Source organism: Paraphaeosphaeria sporulosa, assembly GCF_001642045.1.
Source record: "Paraphaeosphaeria sporulosa strain AP3s5-JAC2a unplaced genomic scaffold CC84scaffold_7, whole genome shotgun sequence".
NCBI lineage: Eukaryota > Fungi > Ascomycota > Dothideomycetes > Pleosporales > Didymosphaeriaceae > Paraphaeosphaeria > Paraphaeosphaeria sporulosa.
Window position 1 is genome coordinate 1751025 of NW_017253366.1, and position 16580 is coordinate 1767604.

Genomic DNA, 16580 nt, shown 5'->3' on the forward strand with positions numbered 1-16580 from the left:
TGGCTATTGGCGGTGGCGGTGGCTGCAGATTGGCGGAATTCGTACCTTGCATAAGATGAAGGCCCTGGATAAGCGAGCATGTGACGTGTAATTTTGGCGATACTAGGGTACCGAAGAACAACGGAGCTCCCCACATTGATGCTGTACCTCGGACACTGTACGGCAAGACCACACGAGGGTATCAAGGCGAGTGTTGTGTCTCAGATGATTCTTCAGTGCCGCCAGAAGCACACATGTCGCTGCCACCAACTCCCCCGAGGCTCCTTCGTGGGCCTCTTCGCTTTCCAAGGCTCACGCGATGACGAGGATGAGGTGGTCGCCCTAAGCCAACACGAACGGCAATTCGCCCGACATTCTAGACACTGGAACATCGTTCCATCGCGATTGGCCGCATCTCAACATGGTATTTCCAGATTTGCAGGGTGTAGGCCCGCTCGGACATGGGAGCGGGCATAGGGCAGGTATTAGAGCTGCCAGCTGGAGACGCGTGATAGGCTGCCCATTTGCTGCTTGGAGCCGTGGTTGACTGGCGATGTTGGCTTCAGGAGAGCAGTCGCCGCACTCTCGAGAGGCTGGCGGAGCGAGTGGTGGAGCATCTCCAGCGCAAAGGGCCGGGAGCTTCTAGCGGGCAGCAGTTGTGATCTAGTACACCGCCGCGTGTTTCCACGATGCGTCTACCTCCCACCGTGCATCCTTCCAGCGGCCTCCATGTATTGTGCCGGCAGCCATCCAATCTGGCGCATTACCTGTCGGGCGCCGCTAACCGCTCAGCCTATCGTACAGCTTGCCCTGCGCCGAGCTGCGGCGGAGGCTGCTCTCCTCCGCTGGCGCTTTGAATGCCCTCATAGCATCCCCCTGCCAATAATGAAGCTTCCCCCAATGCATCCCCACGAACATGCCAGCCCGCTACGGCGCGGTACCTGATCTGCTCCTGCACGATCCCTAGCCTCAGGAGAGCTGCATCTGCATTCCTGACAGCGCGGGCGGTCGCCGGGCCACCCTCTCATTGGCAAGTCTCAATAATTCAGGTCTCAGTAATTCTTTGCACACTTCGCCGGCCCCACAGGTCTCGCTCCGTGAAGAAAAACATACCGCCTTCATCCCAAGAAGCGGCCTGAGCTCTTTGACCCCTCCAGAGCCCTGGTTTGCAGACGTCGACGCCGACTGCGGCCGTCTACCCCTTCGTGTGGCTTCGTACCTGCAGCACGTCTCACAGCACACCAGAGCCCTGCCTCTCCGAACGTCCTTCCGCGTCGACTGTACTACAGCCGCTCTGCCCTGCCTGCATTGCCGTTGCTCCCAGGTCGAAAGAAAAGACGATTTCTCTGCCAGAGCACCTCCGTCTCCTCGTCCCCGCCGCTCTCGACGCCCACCACCCCCTCCGACCGCCGCCCCAATAGAGCTACGCTATATGGTATTTGCGGTGCCGACATTATATCACCAGCTTTGCTATGAGTTTGGATCACCACATATATGGGTATGAGCTTCCTTCTACCCGGTTCAAGCTCGGCGTGTCCCCCACCAGGCCACCGATCTTTGCGGGACAGGATGACGCTGGGGACCGGTGAGGCATGTTTTGGAGCGGACACACGAGCAGCCATGAAGGGCTCTTCTGCCTATCTGCGATATTCATTCTGCTTCATGGATCGCCCAATTGGGGTGTAGTCCAGGCAGAGCGAAGGCAGCACCGCACGGTTGCCGCTCCAGAGCTCCTTCCCGACCCCAAGCTCCTTCCGAGTCCCAGTCAGCACAACCCATCATGGACCTCTCATGTCGCCACCAAATTCTTGTATATCCTTCACGTTCCTACGTCATGTTTCTTCGTTCTGCGCCTTTCCCTTAGTGCACCCCAAAACGTTTCGAAGCTAACGGCCTGTTGTTTCGTTAGATCTTCCGACTGGCACCTTCCCAGTCCCACCTCCACACCAAAGTCCGTCGGCCCAGATCCGACGTTGAAGACGCCTAGAACTGAGTCGTTTCCTCAATCGCACTTCCTCGACGCCTGGTCGACACCCCGAGTCAATGGGCAGCAGACGCCCGCCCAGACCCCGACCTTCGCCATCTCGACACCCATAGAGCGGCCGTCGACGTCACAAAGTCTGAAGGTTCGCACACCTGAAGACCCCGATTTCCATGTCAACCACTTCGCCGTGACCAATCTCCCGCTGCCACCTGTTGACCCGTCACGGAGGCTATCGTCGTCCCCCGACCCACAATCTGTGCACAATACCGCGGCAATTCTCCGAGAGCACATCTCGACTCGGCCCCGTCCACTCAGTATGGATACCTCCCAGATGCAGACACCGCCTCCCACGAGGGATGCCACGTCTCGCCGATTGCAATACAGTGCAGGAAATGTCTCCACGCCAGCCACCGTGATTGCACACGCACCAGGACAGGCTCATCCGGGTGACGGCTGGTTCAACGAAACGCCGCTCGCATATCCCAGCCTTCAATTCTCGCCTGATATGGTCCAATTTTCCAGTACTGGTCCAATGTCTGCACCCGCTCTACCTCAATCGCGGTTGTTCTGGGATCAGTCCAATGAACCTGCACAGATGGATATAGATATGCCCTTTGCAGAGGACCCGTTTGGCCCTACCCCACACAAGATTGAAGGCAACATGAGTTGGCATACATTTCACACCCCGGCTAACAATCAGGTGAACCCTCAAGCCTTCCAGGCTCTCCAAGGACTGCAATCATCGCCCGGTCCAAGGTCCTCATTCACCACAAGCAATGGCGGTGATGTATCTTGCTCCCGACCAAGCTCCTTCGTCTCAACTTCAGGTGGTGTGGATCCTAGCATGCTCTTTAGCTTCTCGAGCCCAGGTCCGGCCTCGTCGTTCAATATGTCTATGCCAATGCCCAATAAACCAGCGGAGAATAGACAACCATATGAGACGCAGTTGAGAGAATCGATGCGGGAAAAAGAGGCAGCGAGGAAGGCTAAAGGCCAACATTCCCGTACTAGCACCAACTCTTCGAACGCATCGTTCGAGGGACGACCCACTCTGCAGCGAAGCAACACGGACAGCGGCTTCAGGAGAAGCAGGCCTTCTTCTATGGAGTCACGCTCGTCTAACTCAGCCGTGGCCTACAACATTCCTCGACGTTCGTCGCCTCTGAAACGGTCAAGCGGTGGTTCACTCATGGCAATACCTGAGGTTCGTAGACCTAGGACCCGCCTAATAATCGATGAAACCGGCAGAGCTCGGACAGAAACCGTGCCGGCAGACGATGAAGACGAGGATAGGCAGGAACCCCCTAAGAACCCTCTGGACTTGAGGGCGCAGTATCCAGACTTGTGGAATGATGACGATGACAGCGACTCAGAAGAAGAGGTCACCCCTCAAGCAGTTACACTCAGCCGCAACGCATCGTTCAATGTGCCTCAACGCCGTACTTCTAAGCACGCCCGCAATGATAGTGGTGAAATCAGCCGGTCCAACTCTTTCAAGGTTCCGAGGCCAGCACCAAGGCCATCGTCCGTAGTCTTCGACAAAGCGTCCTTTGACACAGTCCGACCTGTACGGAGGGTTGCCGACAACGCACACAGAAGATTTAGCATGATGGATTTCCCGACTTCGTTCGATGACACCCAAGAAGGTGCCGACCAGCCTTCCTCTGACTCCCCAGGGGACGCACTTGGTGCCTTAAAGAAAGCTGTCGCCGGTCGGCAGAAACAGCGCTCTGCCCATAACACCCTGCAAGCCCATAACCAACGCTGGGCTCAAGCTTCGGTTGATATGGCTCACGGACAGCCAGCCTTGTTCGACCCGTTTAGCAACGCATTCAGTGTTTCTCCTGCGAATACCTCTGATACGACCTTGACAACGCCATCGACCGATCGTAGTAGTCTATCTAATGACGCGACACGTTGTGTCTGCAATGGATCTGACGACGGTCGACCTATGATCTTATGCGAGAGTTGCAGAAATTGGTTGCATATGCCTTGCGTTGGACTCAATGACAACAACGTACCTCCGGTCTATGTTTGCGTTTTTTGTACTGGCCAAACACCCGTAGCCCGTGGTGGTAGGGTGAGGGGACCGATGCCTGGTCTCTTTGACTCGCCGCTCACACACAAGTCGGTATACCGACGATGACCCTATTACACGCACACCGACGAGTGTAGCATTTGACACAAACCTTGAATGTCATGTGTTTCTCCAAGCCAGACAACACGTGGAGAACATACTCAGATCTTGACAGCAGAGCTGTCGCCGCGCATTTTTGCCCCAAGTGTTACTCTTCCGTTCTGCAGCACCAGGATACCCGAGGCTCGATCGATCAATTTGATTTACTTCTGCATACGTCACTTCTCGGTTTTTGATTTCCATTTCTTGTATGCGGCATCTCATTCCCGGAGCGTTGATTAAGCGAAACAGCATGGATACAACAGCATACACTCTCATCGGTATATCTTCTTTACGGTCCTTAAACGCCACACTAGTCACCAACCCGAAAGCTGCTCGACGGTCCTCTTGAGCCGAGACCCACAAAGCAGCAACCAGATAGTGATGATGTGTTACTACACTTCCGCTAATGAGCACCCTCATCCAACCCTACCGATACCATCTGATAATCCTTCCTATCCTACACTGTGGGATTGATTTAAAATCATGTCATTTCGTTCCTTTGAGGGGAAAAATGCAGCGCGGAAGTAATGCTGACGAGCATACGTTTTTCTTTTGTTTTCTTCGTTACGCTCCTTCTAATGTGTTAGACGAGATCGTTTGATGGATGATAATGGGACATGAACAGATCGGGCACGCAAACATGGGGAGGGGGATAAAGGGAATGTAAATAGGCTTCACAGAACGAAGAAAACGGGCTAAAGGCTAAAGTTTGTCATAAACGCCAATGTCCGTTGCCAATGTTGATGACTTTGTGCAGTTTGTCTTGTGAAATACTGCTGAATAAGTGGGCTTGGCTAGCGTCATCGGCCCTCAAGTCCGCTGTCAAGCATGCAGCGTGCATCCGCAATTGCAATCTCCAGCCGCCAACATGAGTGGCCTCAGAAATATTGCAAAAGGTGGATGGCACCCGGGAGGGAAGGGAGAAGGAGGCAAGGAGAGCTGGAGGGGCGACTTCAAAGGCGTCAATACGGTGGTACGTTCTACCGCATGCTACCACACCATGGCACGTATCACTGACAGATGACAAAGGCAGGATGGAAAAACAAGGCCATGGGTAAGAGCAGCGATCCTGCTGAAGATGCCCATGCGCACGTTTCCGCACCGCTATCAACACTGAAAGACCCGTCGTTGTTCCCTCCACCACCAAAGCACCGCGCCTACCATGGAGACGCAGCTGGTCCGGCTAGGCCGCGAGCGACCAGAACGGAGGAAGAGGCACGGCAGAGACAAGAAGAGGAAGCAAATAGGCCACGGCCAGGACCATACACTGCAGATACCACTGGACTCAGTACTGCTCATCTGCCCAAACCGCCAGCGTTCAGGCCTGGTCAAACGCCGCCTCCAGCCGTTGCGCACTCCACGAAGCCCAGACCAAAGCCTGGTCTACCGCCTCGACTGCCACCTCGACAGAACTCCAACCCGAACGAGTATGCGCCCGCGCCACCCCCTACATACAATGAGTCTTTACAAGACAACACCGGTGCAGGAGGGTACTTGAATCAGGGCGCAATGAGCAGGTTAGGTCAAGCAGGCGTAGCTGTACCCGGCTTCGAGATCGGACGCAACGCATCTCCGCCTGTGCCTCCACGTCAGACATCGTCACCAACACCTCTATCGCCCCCGCCTCCACCAGCTCGGAAGAGCTCGCAGCTCAGTGAGCTGCAAGCTCGCTTTGCAGGCACGAATCCATCTTCGTCCTCTTCGCCTGGCGCACCTCCGGCATCTGGAACTACGTGGGCCGAGAAGCAAGCCGCCCTCAAGACGGCGAACAATCTCCACAAAGACCCATCTCAAGTGTCCTTCTCCGACGCGCGGACCGCCGCCTCCACCGCAAACAACTTCCGCGAACGACACGGAGACCAAGTCGCAGCGGCCCGGACCAAAGCAAGCGCCTTCAACCAGAAGTACAACATCTCAGGGAGGATGAGCAGCCTGGCTTCGGGGTCAAAGGCGAGCCCGCCGCCGTCGCCTAGCACGGGTGGTCCGGGGAAGAAACTTGCGCCTCCGCCGCCGCCGAAGAAGAAAGAGTTCGGTGGGACCGCGGAGCCGCCGCCGATTCCGTTGGGTACGAAGCCGAAGTTTTGAGGGGGTTTTTGTTTGGGAAGGGGAGTTTGGCATTGTTAGACTGTTTGAATTGTATACCCGTTCTTTTTCGTGTAGATGTGGTTTGGTGGAACCTTGACTCTCGTGTGAGAATGGAGGCCTGCCAGCATGTGACAGTTGCTTGTCGTGTGGATATTGAGATCAAACAGCATGTAGCATCAGGTCAAGACTTGTGCAGCTCGGTACGATCACACGTCGAGTCCCTCTACAGCACCCCATCGAACGAGGAGCTCACGTTCAGTCCAAGCCATTCCACATCCCGGCATGCGGCATCGGGTCGAGGTTTGACACATTCCAAATGCCTCAAGTTCCCCAGCAGCACTGCACCACACACGACTGTTCTCTGTCCAAGTTCCTGCGCATACCGGCACCAGCCTCGCGGCCAACCTTGGAAAGCTCGGACACGAGGGGCAGCTCAGGGTCTCTGCACCCCTGCAGGATGCACGCCTCGCAGCAGCAGTTCCGCCGCTGGCCGTCTCGTGCCCATCAGCTCGTCCAGCGCGTCACCGCCACTGACCGCTTCGCCGGCTAGGCTTGCGAGCCACGTCCCAAGGCTTCCCGGCGGCGCAGGTCGACATTTCTGCTAGATGGAGCTTTGTTTCCGAGCGGTGGGCCACTCAGACGCGGTGCCGTGGCCGAGGCTTTAGGCGGATGGGGGCGCTAGTCGTGCCGACCTGCTAGGGCCTGTGCCTGTCGTGAATTTTTTAAAGACGCCCAGTCCTCGATCGAGTGTGCGATTGTCCTGGGAGCGAGTGCATTTGTATGGGTCTTTACGCTGCTCCTCTGTCCTTGCTTGCACTGCTTCTGTGAACGTTGCTTGTTTGAGTGTGCTTCTCTTGTCGGGCGCAATCGCAGCGTTGGGACGCTGGCTGGAATCTTTTCGAGGTATGTCGTCACACCGGTGCGCGCGTCGCCATAGGGCACGGCAAACAAGAGCGCATCGCGCCCCGACTGACGCTTCATCTCCAGGCAGCTCCGCCTGAGCAGATTCGACGCAATTGACGTGAACACGCGCGCCTGCTCCGCTCCCCTTCACTTCTGAGCCACCGCCGCATCGCCATCATGTCGGGCGCAGGACCGAGCCTCTACCCGGGCGAGTTCCCCAAGTGGGCCGTCTTCAGATTCCCTCCGGACGCCGCACCGCCTGCCATCCCCCCGCCCGTGGCCGACGCGCCCTTCACCAGCTTCAGGAACCCGTTCCCCATCCCCGCCAACATCTACAACGCCGTGCTGCAGCCCATCGTCCCCCTGACGGTGGCGGCCGTGTACGCGACGACCATCTCGCTGCTCAACGCCTACAACCGCAAGCATGGGAACAAGCCGTGGGCCATTAGCAAGACGCGCGCCTTCTACATCTTCGTCATCTTCCACAACGTGTTTCTGGCCGTGTACTCGGCCGTCACCTGCTGGGCCATGATCCGCTCGCTCAAGCATGCCATCCCGCACTACACCGAGCCGAACGCGCTCGTGGGCACCGTCGATGCGCTGTGCAAGATCCACGGACCCCGCGGTCTCGGTGACGCCGTCACATACAACTCGGAGACGCAGCAGTGGCAGAGCACGAACCGCAACATCCAGCTGGACCCCAACGGCCTCCCCCAGTCGGACGACCTTGGTCGCGTCTGGAACGAGGGTCTTGCCTTCTGGGGCTGGATCTTCTACCTGTCCAAGTTCTACGAGGTCATCGACACGCTCATCATCATCTTCAAGGGCAAGCGCAGCACCACGCTGCAGACGTACCACCACGCTGGTGCCATGTTGAGCATGTGGTCTGGCATTCGCTACATGTCCCCTCCCATCTGGATGTTTGCGCTCGTCAACTCTGGTATCCACGCCATGATGGTATGTGCCCACTCGACAGTCCGCTTCGACTGCTAACAGCCACAGTACACATACTACACCGTCTCCGCTCTGGGTGTCCGCGTCCCCCAGGGCATCAAGCGCACGCTCACCACCATGCAAATCACCCAGTTCCTCGTGGGCGTAACCTTCGCAGCCCTACACCTCTTCGTCTCGTACACCGTCCCCGTCTCCGTCGCTTATGAAGTCGCCGAGAACGTTCTCCCCAAGCTCAACGCCTCGTCCATCGCCTCAGCGGCGTCGTCCGTTGCCTCGACTGCCGTCCCTGCCGCCACCGGCGCTGGTCTTGCTTTCCTCAAGAAGTGGATCTACCGCGCCGCTGGTGACGAGGGCCTCGCTGAGAACGTCTACGCTGCCCCTGCCACAACTCCCGCAGCTTTCGCTGGAGCTCCCCAGCATGCCCAGCACCCCATTCAGCACGCAACCCACACCCGCACTGTTTACCGCACCCAGTACGAGCACGTTCCTTGCATTGACACTTCTGGTCAGGCTTTCGCCATCTACCTCAACCTCATCTACCTTGCCCCTCTGACCATCCTGTTCATGCGCTTCTTCGTCAAGTCTTACATGCGCCGCGGTGCTCCTAACACCAAGCACCGCACGACACAGCAGCACATCGCCAAGTCGACCCGCGACGCCATCCACGGCGTGGACCGCGAGATCGAGTCGCTCGGCAAGTCGGCCGAGGACGGCGTCGACGCATTCGTGAACGGCCGCGGGCGCCCCGCAGCCAACGGCGAGAAGAAAAGCGCGAAGCCCAACGGAGAGCAAAGGAATGGTAATGGTACACTCAGCCCTGAGAATCGCAAGTTCGTCGACTCACTTAATATGAAGGTTAGCCAGGAGCTGGAGCGCATCGGGGAAGACGACGTAGGGAGTCGGGAACGCGCGAGGAAATTGGCGAAGGAGGCAGTTGGGGGCACGCCGAAGAAGGAGAGGGGGTTCAGTCCCGAGGGCGACCAGACGGCAATTCTGGGGAGGCCGAATGCAGAGTAGGCGCGAGGGGACGCGGTACGGTATGGAGATTCCCACCACGATGAAGCGATAACCGGCAGGGGTACAGGGGATCAGGAATGGATCAGGGAATGGCAGACGCACTGGCGTTAGGGGAAAGTTTTACCGTGCCTCAGCGCCGTTTTGTGTGGGTGCTTGCTGGCTTTTGTGGTGGTGCCGCGAGTTGATGGCGCTTGAAAAGCGATCATAGAAGGAAGGGCGTCTTGTAATACTAGCAACGACCTAGAATCTTTAATGCATGAACACTTTTCGTAGCCAGCGAAGCCGACTAAATTGAGTGTGCGAGGGGATATGCGGTTTCAAGCGTGCATCAATGGACAAATATTGAAATATATCCCAGCGCAAGTGTTCCTGCGTCCAATTATAACCAGACTACTTGAATCCCGGCTTCTATATCTGAACAGCGTGGAAGCGCACCGTCGTCGACCCCATTTGGTTCTTCCCCAAACGAGCTAGTGTGTCAAGGGTTCGAGCGCGACTTGCGGTTTAGCATCGCGTATGCTCCGACACCACAACACTTACGAAGCCTTGCTCCCAAACCCTGAGGTTCCCACTTCCAAAATCCAGTGAGAGCCGTGCTGTGTGAAGTATCCGCACACGTGTTTGATTGGGACTTTGGCATGCGCTGAACAGAACGACAAACGACGTTTACCCTCACACTTGCTTTTTCAGGCGAGCAATACAACACGTGAAAGAGCTTGGATGGGCCACCGGGCACGACCTTCGAACGCACGCTTTAGAATCGCAAATTGAAATCATTGACAGGGACTCTCCGCCCGCAAACCTCGCCTTGACCGCGATCCACCTTCAAACGACTCAATTGGACGAGTAAACAGCCAACATGCCGTCCCTCCGCCGTAGGGCCCCACCGTCACCTTCTCCCCAAGAAGTCTTCTCCGAGTCAGACGAGGAGTACATATCTGCAGGGGCCTCCGAAAATGGCCGCTCGCAGGACCTAGACCCGCAAGAACTCGTCTCCGACGAAGAAGAACCCGCAGGCCCCCTCTCCCCAGGATCCGAACCCTCCTCCCCGCCCCTGTCCCCCTCCCAACTCAATCTCACCGCCGCCCTCCCCCCTGACCTCCGCGAAATTTCCACCCTCGCCTCCTGGACTGTGTCCTCCTCCAAGCCCGGCTGCTCTGTCCCGCAGCTACGACACCCCAGCCCGCAACTCTTCTGGCAGTCCGACGGGCCCCAGCCGCACTACCTCAACATCCACTTCTTCAAGCTCGTAAGGATTGTGGGGCTGCGGCTGTATCTGGATTTCGAGCAGGACGAGAGCTATACCCCGACGCGGATTGTGTTTTTGGCTGGGAGTGGGATGAACGATCTGGTGGAGTGGGGCGAGATGAGGCTTGAGAGTCCGAGGGGCTGGGTGTGGGCGGACTTTAGTGGGGTGGGTGATCCAGATGAGGATTCTGACGAGGAGAAAGACGACGACGACGCGGATGCGAACGAAGTGGATATGGAAGATGCTGGTGGCGCGGCGGAGCCACGCTGGCAGGCATTCCGCGATGCGCAACCCCAGGACGACGTGTCTGATTTTGAGAACACGGCGCCCCGGCCTGCTGGCGCAGCTACTGCGACTGCTACACCCTTCCCCAACCCACTCCCGGCGACCAACGATACCCCAATCACCCAAAACACCACACCCCTTGGCCAGGCCCAGCAAACAACACCATCCCAACCCCTTCCCCGGCCGCACCCCCGCGCACCCTTCGCCAGCCTCTCCCCCAACGCGCCACCGCCTCCGCGCACCGCTGCAACACCCCGAAAAGTCAAGATGCCGACGCTGCGGTGCCATCTCGTGCAGGTTAAGATATTGGAAAATCACCAGAATGGGAAGGATACGCATCTTAGGGGACTGCAGGTTTTTGCAAGGGATGGGGATGTAGGGGGGAGGCCTGGGCGGCGAGAGAGTGCGGTCCATGTGGCAAAGGGAATGGGAGCAGAATCGGGAGTGAAGCAGGGCCGAAGGGAGGTTGCGGGGTTAGCAGGCGGTGGATGGATGGATGAGGGGGTTTTGCGGTAGGGAGATAGGATCCAGGGTAAGAGGAGGTGGTGGAAGAAGTGGTACTGGTGTGACATCACACCTCACATTACCTTACCAGCAAGATCGTTCCTCCAGCACTTATCTACATGAAATGAATCGCGTAATCTCATCTGCGACCTAGACATCCACCCTGATTCTACCAGGTACACTGAATAGCAGACTTGTATTTTCCATACCACGCTGCATATCAAATTCAGGTAGCGAGCACCTGCACAAGCGGTTTCGATATCGCGAGATAGCGTCACGCGTCATTTCGATATGCAGAGGAACTTTAATCAGACGAGGCGCAACATTCGGAACGAACGACCGTTTTATGAAACGAACGGTAATGCTCGATTGGGCTAGTGTGGTTCTGGAGGGTTGGCCTCACGGTATTTGTTGCTCATCAGTAATACTTAACATTCCAATCTCTCATACGCCAAAATTGCATCCTGTTTTCGCACGAGAATCACATGCGCCTAAGTTTCTAGAAGGTGGGTTTAAGGCTGAAAGAGGAAGGCCAATGGCGCGGCTTGGTAGAGGTGCATGAGCTCTGCCCAGAGAGGCTCAGCAATGCGCCATCATGCAGGTCGCATTCGGCCCCCCGCAGCAAGGTTGAAGTTGACGTACATATAGGAAGATAGTGGGACTGCTGTCCAGCGGAAAAGAACAATTCGAGTGCACTGGTCGCAATGGACCCGGCCTACCGTATTATCGACACGGCTCAATCCTCACACGAGTTGCTGGATCTTACTACGTACGTCAACATCCTCAAGAACACAAAGCTGTGCATATCTCATCGGTCTCTTCTGTTTTGGTACATCAACGCACAGAAATGTCCACGAATCTCATGACCTATCTGAGATGGAATCATTGCAACCTACGTCTTCCAGCACGGAACCACAGGCCACCTCAAAGACATCCATTCGAAGCAAGACCTGGTACATTCTCAGCAAGCCTTTCGTCGGTTATCGAAGTCTCAAACGACGAAGTCGCTTTCACGGCTGGCAATGGGGTGTCGTAGCTGGCATCTTCGCCTGTACCTTTGTGCTTTTTATGAGTATTGCTTTCATGATAATCGGTCTCACAGCCAAAATGAGCAATCAAGGTGGCATTGCGACACTCCTCGCGGGTAATGAAGACCAAGTTTCACGGGCGAGCACTGCTCTACATGTCATAATCCACGTTCTTAGCACCTTACTACTGAGCGCTAGCAACTATACTATGCAAGTCCTCTCTTCGCCCACCAGAGCCGAGTGTATCAAAGCGCATGAAAGAGGCAGTTAGCTAGACGTCGGCATACCCAGCCTCCGGAACGTTGGATCCATTTCGCGTCGTAGAAGAGTTCTTTGGTTTGTACTAGGGCTTTCATCGGTGCCACTACATTTATTGTGAGTTGTTTCCGACCAATGTGAAATGGTGCTAGACAGAGCAGCTACAACGCGTCCATTTTTCAAGTTCTATCTGACAACGAGTACCGCATCAAGATCATCGAGTACGATAATACAGAATGGAATTCGTTCGTGAATGCCACGTATGGGAACAACATGCTTCCAATATCGACACTTTCGGTCGTCGACATCAAGAAGTCGTATGACCGAACATTGTCGGCGAGTTTGGTGACCTGTACTTGAAAATATCGAGCATCAATTACGGGTTCAACGCAACAATTCGTGAATATCTGAAAAGCCGTAACAGGAGCATCACTCTACCATCTTTCCCGTTGCCAGCTGAGCCAGACAACCATAATATTTGAGGTTGGACGAGTAAATCGACAGCACCGGCCGTATTCTCGCTGTGGTACTGCGTAAAGATTGGCAGTCCGAGGCCGATACGTTCGGAGCAAATGTGACGGTGGATGTAGACGGCGGGTATGCCCTACGTGGCCGTCGAAACACCAGGATACAGATGATTCTCCCGTTCTTGATGGTCGTCATCTCTTGCAACATCATTAAGATTACATGTCTGACCCTGACAATTATGCGGAGTAACCTGGACACGGAACTGCCTCTGGTGACTGTAGGAGACGCTGTCGCGGCATTCTTAGAGCAGCCAGATGCCAGTATACGTGGCTACTGCACTTACTCTGCCAAAGATTATATTTGGAAAGCTGGGCGAAGAAAACAAACACTAGAAGAAGCAGAAAGCTACTACGCAGAAAAATTGGCTAGGCGTCGCCAAGGAATCTGGGAAACACAACAGGTTCGGTATGCCTATGCTATCACTAGGCGGAAACGTAAGGTTCTCATCATTGTGTAAGCATGACCCGCCTCCCGCAGGATGAACACTAAGTGCCGGTAGGGGAGGTTTGTCGATAATGAATCTTGTTGGATCATTCCCTGCGCTGGGTGACAAGTTCTCCTTTGGGACCTGGGGTGCCGCCTCGACTGCTCGCTTTGCGATCGGACAGCAGAGATTCGACGGTGGTTCCACGTCACTGCTGGCATTCGTGGCCAACGCACCACAGCTGTTCCTCTCCTTGATCTTTGTTCAACAATTTGTTCACTTCTCTGGCTCTCGCTTACGAATGGGATCGCCTGGGCAAAGAGCGAAAAAGCCTGCGTGTCACCAAACCCCAGGGGCAACATCGCGAGACCCATTTCCTACAACTCCCCTTGAAATGGGGGATACCCGTCAATTTCACAAGCGGCTTACTACATTGGCTTGCGTCGCAAGCTCTGTTCCTTGTCCGAGTGGATAGATATGACAGAGAAGGCGCTCTTAAAGAAGAGTCTTCTGAAGCAGCATGCGGGTTCTCACTGCCAGCATTGCTGACCCTTTCGATTGTACTCATTGTGCTACTTTTCCTGGTCTGGTTCTTTGGCGACAAGATTTTCGAAACGCATATCCCGCTCGCAGGATCCTGCAGCTGGGTCATCAGTGCAGCTTGCCACGCTAGCGTAAAGGAGGCTGCTCCATGGTTGGAGAAGGTACAGTTGGGGGTAGTCTCGGAAGAAGAACGCGCTGGCGAGACTATAGGGCATTGCTCTTTTTCAGCGCTACCCGTGGAGGCACCGAAGAACGGTAGAAGGTACAAGTGAGCACTCGAAGTGTGGCGCACTGAAAGACACTCATCCAGCCGTATGAGCGAACGGGTTCGGTGGTACCCAGCCCATGACAAAAGCCTATGCGATAACGCACTTCATCGCGACAGTCGCCACGCACGGCCCAATCAATCCGACAATACACCACCATACCACGCACCAACCCTGTGTCTTAATAACCGCACGACACCTTCGAAGATCCATCGTCATAGTATTCATACCAACACCAGTCCCAACACCGCTGATGCTTGCCTTTCCCCACAGGCTGATGTTGTGGGGTAAACTAATCTGGGTAAGTATATTGAGTCGCAAGTTAATCTGTACCACCTTCGGCACTCGAGCAGCAGCTCCCGGCCAGCGGAACATATTGCAGGTCCTCATATTTGCCCAAATTCTTGATTCCCGCTGCGATGATAGGCCGTAGGGGTGTGCGCCTGCCATATGCGTGGAAGCAATCCTTGTGAACCCAATCTGCGGAGATTCACAAGCGTCGGTAGGTTGGCTCGGCACTGCCGAGCTTGATCTTTTGAAAGGCTTAACGGGGAGGTATATCAGGATGAGGATGCAGCGAGAGGTGTTGTTCTTTTCCGAAACGAAACGAAACGGAACCGTCATTCTCCTGGTTGTCCTCCCCAGATATCTCCCCCCAACATGTTCTGGAATACGCTTGCCACGGGCGCGCTGCTCGCTCAGTCTGCCTCTGCGCAGAACATGCTGCGTTTCGGGTGCTCGCAGCTCACCGTCGAGCGCGCGGATCCTCTTGTTGCACCTGGCGCCAACCCGTCGCCACACACGCACCAAGTGAGTCGTCCGCTCAGCGATGGGAATTACCGACGACTAACACTTGTCAGATCATCGGAGGAAACAGCTTCAACCTCACGGTAAGTCCTTTCCTCTCATCCACCAACTTCCATGTCTAACGAGGCACAGATGGAGCCCGCCAAATACGACCCCCCGTCCAAGTCGACGTGCACATCGTGCACGTACTCGGAAGTGAGCTCCTCTTTCCCACGAGGCGAAGGGATACTTACGAGCGCCGCAGGACTTCAGCAACTACTGGACCGCCTCGCTGTACTTCAAGTCCCCCGAGAACGGCACCTTCCAGCGCGTCCCGCAGTTCGCCAACGTCGGGCTGCAGCAGGACGGCGGCATGACGGTGTACTACAGTACGATCGCTCCCTCCCCCTCCCCCTCCCCCTCCCTACCCTCTTCCCCAGTTGACACCCGCAGTGCCCTACTCCGCACAGAACGGCAAAATGACGGCGTTCAAGCCCGGCTTCCGCATGATCGCCGGTGATCCGATGCTCAAGAAGAACACCAACAAGGCGTCCATCTGCCACCGCTGCCTCGGCAACGGGGAAGGGTTCGCGCCGTGCGACTCCAAAGACACGGCCGAGCTTCCGGCGAAGTACTGCCCCAAGGGCATCCGCGCGACGGTCATCTTCCCCAGCTGCTGGGATGGAAAGAACCTGGACAGTCCGGTAAGTCAACAACTGGGAAGAGAGAATGTTCGGGAGAAGGGAAAGGCGGATGGAAGGCTGACGACAGATATCAGGACCACAAGAGCCACGTCGCTTACAGCAACAGCGGCGGCCTGGGCACCCCCAACTGCCCCTCCACACACCCCGTGCGCATCCCGCAGGTCATGTACGAAGTGGTAAGCGCACCTTCTCTCGCAGACACCCACACGGTATCTGCCCCTTCGCGCGTGCTATGCTGACCCGCCCGTGCAGATGTGGGACACGGGCCGCTACAAGAACGACGCCTGGTACAAGAACGGCAAGCAGCCCTTCGTGTACAGCTTCGGCGATGGGTCAGTACTTCTCCCAACCCAACTCCACTCCCTTTCCCCAGACCCCCAATCTCCGGCATGCTAACGCGGAATGACAGCACCGGCTACGGCCAACATGGTGACTACCTCTTCGGCTGGAAAGACGACTCCCTGCAGAAAGCCATGGACGCCCTGCCCTCCGGTAAATGCGCAAATGCAAACTGCAACGTGCTCAAGATCCAGAGCGCGGCCGAGGCGATGAAGTGCAAGAAGGCGCAGCAGGTGCCCGAGGACGTGGGTGTTGGAGGCGGGTGGTTGACGGAATTGCCTGGGGGTGCGGCGGTGACGTATGCGTCGTAAATCTTGGTTGCAGATCGAGTGTGGGGAGGGGGAGGTGGAGGAGGGAGTGAAGAAATGCTTGTTTGCTATTCTAGGGTATCTAGCGCACGAGGATGTCTATCGGGTATAGCAATCTTCTAAACCAGTCAAGTCAGCGACGCTGCTCTTCAAACAAAACTGCGGTGCTCTGAGGCAAGCACCGATATCCGCAAAACGGGACGTCTAACAACGCCACAACCACCCAACCAAATGCATATGCCGCGCCAACGTGGCTG

The 16580-nt window shown here is 56.1% G+C and overlaps 7 protein-coding genes across 7 annotated transcripts; all 7 read left to right on the forward strand.

Annotated features, from left to right (window-relative positions):
• The first annotated feature begins 1229 nt into the window (after positions 1-1229).
• On the forward strand, positions 1230-4135 carry CC84DRAFT_884389 (uncharacterized protein). The gene is made up of 2 exons (XM_018187780.1): positions 1230-1477; positions 1889-4135. The coding sequence occupies exons 1-2, from the start codon at positions 1452-1454 to the stop codon at positions 4107-4109; spliced, it is 2247 nt and encodes a 748-aa protein (XP_018034407.1). The 5' UTR covers positions 1230-1451; the 3' UTR covers positions 4110-4135.
• An 841-nt stretch (positions 4136-4976) lies between these two features.
• Positions 4977-6431, forward strand: CC84DRAFT_1261057 (uncharacterized protein). The gene is made up of 2 exons (XM_018185031.1): positions 4977-5115; positions 5172-6431. The coding sequence occupies exons 1-2, from the start codon at positions 5011-5013 to the stop codon at positions 6225-6227; spliced, it is 1161 nt and encodes a 386-aa protein (XP_018034408.1). The 5' UTR covers positions 4977-5010; the 3' UTR covers positions 6228-6431.
• An 876-nt stretch (positions 6432-7307) lies between these two features.
• On the forward strand, positions 7308-9101 carry CC84DRAFT_1177951 (uncharacterized protein; the record flags this gene model as incomplete). Its single annotated transcript, XM_018180311.1, has 2 exons — positions 7308-8087; positions 8133-9101. The coding sequence occupies 2 exons, from the start codon at positions 7308-7310 to the stop codon at positions 9099-9101; spliced, it is 1749 nt and encodes a 582-aa protein (XP_018034409.1).
• Positions 9102-10200: 1099 nt separating this feature from the next.
• CC84DRAFT_1063609 (galactose-binding like protein) lies at positions 10201-10995 on the forward strand (the record flags this gene model as incomplete). The annotated part of the gene is made up of 2 exons (XM_018173613.1): positions 10201-10510; positions 10898-10995. Coding segments are annotated over 2 exons (408 nt in total), but the record flags the coding sequence as incomplete, so codon positions are not given.
• Positions 10996-11919: 924 nt separating this feature from the next.
• On the forward strand, positions 11920-12689 carry CC84DRAFT_1249587 (uncharacterized protein; the record flags this gene model as incomplete). Its single annotated transcript, XM_018184289.1, has 2 exons — positions 11920-12542; positions 12587-12689. A coding segment is annotated over one exon (519 nt), but the record flags the coding sequence as incomplete, so codon positions are not given.
• Positions 12690-13637: 948 nt separating this feature from the next.
• On the forward strand, positions 13638-14192 carry CC84DRAFT_1096202 (uncharacterized protein; the record flags this gene model as incomplete). Its single annotated transcript, XM_018174657.1, has 1 exon — positions 13638-14192. A coding segment is annotated over one exon (555 nt), but the record flags the coding sequence as incomplete, so codon positions are not given.
• A 654-nt stretch (positions 14193-14846) lies between these two features.
• On the forward strand, positions 14847-16497 carry CC84DRAFT_1249603 (uncharacterized protein; the record flags this gene model as incomplete). Its single annotated transcript, XM_018184290.1, has 8 exons — positions 14847-14996; positions 15047-15076; positions 15126-15188; positions 15238-15361; positions 15426-15676; positions 15751-15852; positions 15929-16008; positions 16086-16497. The coding sequence occupies 8 exons, from the start codon at positions 14847-14849 to the stop codon at positions 16324-16326; spliced, it is 1041 nt and encodes a 346-aa protein (XP_018034413.1). The 3' UTR covers positions 16327-16497.
• Between the last annotated feature and the right edge of the window lie 83 nt (positions 16498-16580).

Excerpts from the sequence above, each read along its gene's own strand:
- CC84DRAFT_884389 (XM_018187780.1), top strand. The coding sequence starts at position 1,452 with ATGAGTTTGGATCACCACATATATGG. Across the intron at positions 1,478-1,888 it reads TTGGATCACCACATATATGG|ATCTTCCGACTGGCACCTTC; the intron begins GTATGAGCTTCC and ends TTGTTTCGTTAG.
- CC84DRAFT_1261057 (XM_018185031.1), top strand. The coding sequence starts at position 5,011 with ATGAGTGGCCTCAGAAATATTGCAAAAGGTGGATGGCACCCGGGAGGG. Across the intron at positions 5,116-5,171 it reads TCAAAGGCGTCAATACGGTG|GCAGGATGGAAAAACAAGGC; the intron begins GTACGTTCTACC and ends CAGATGACAAAG.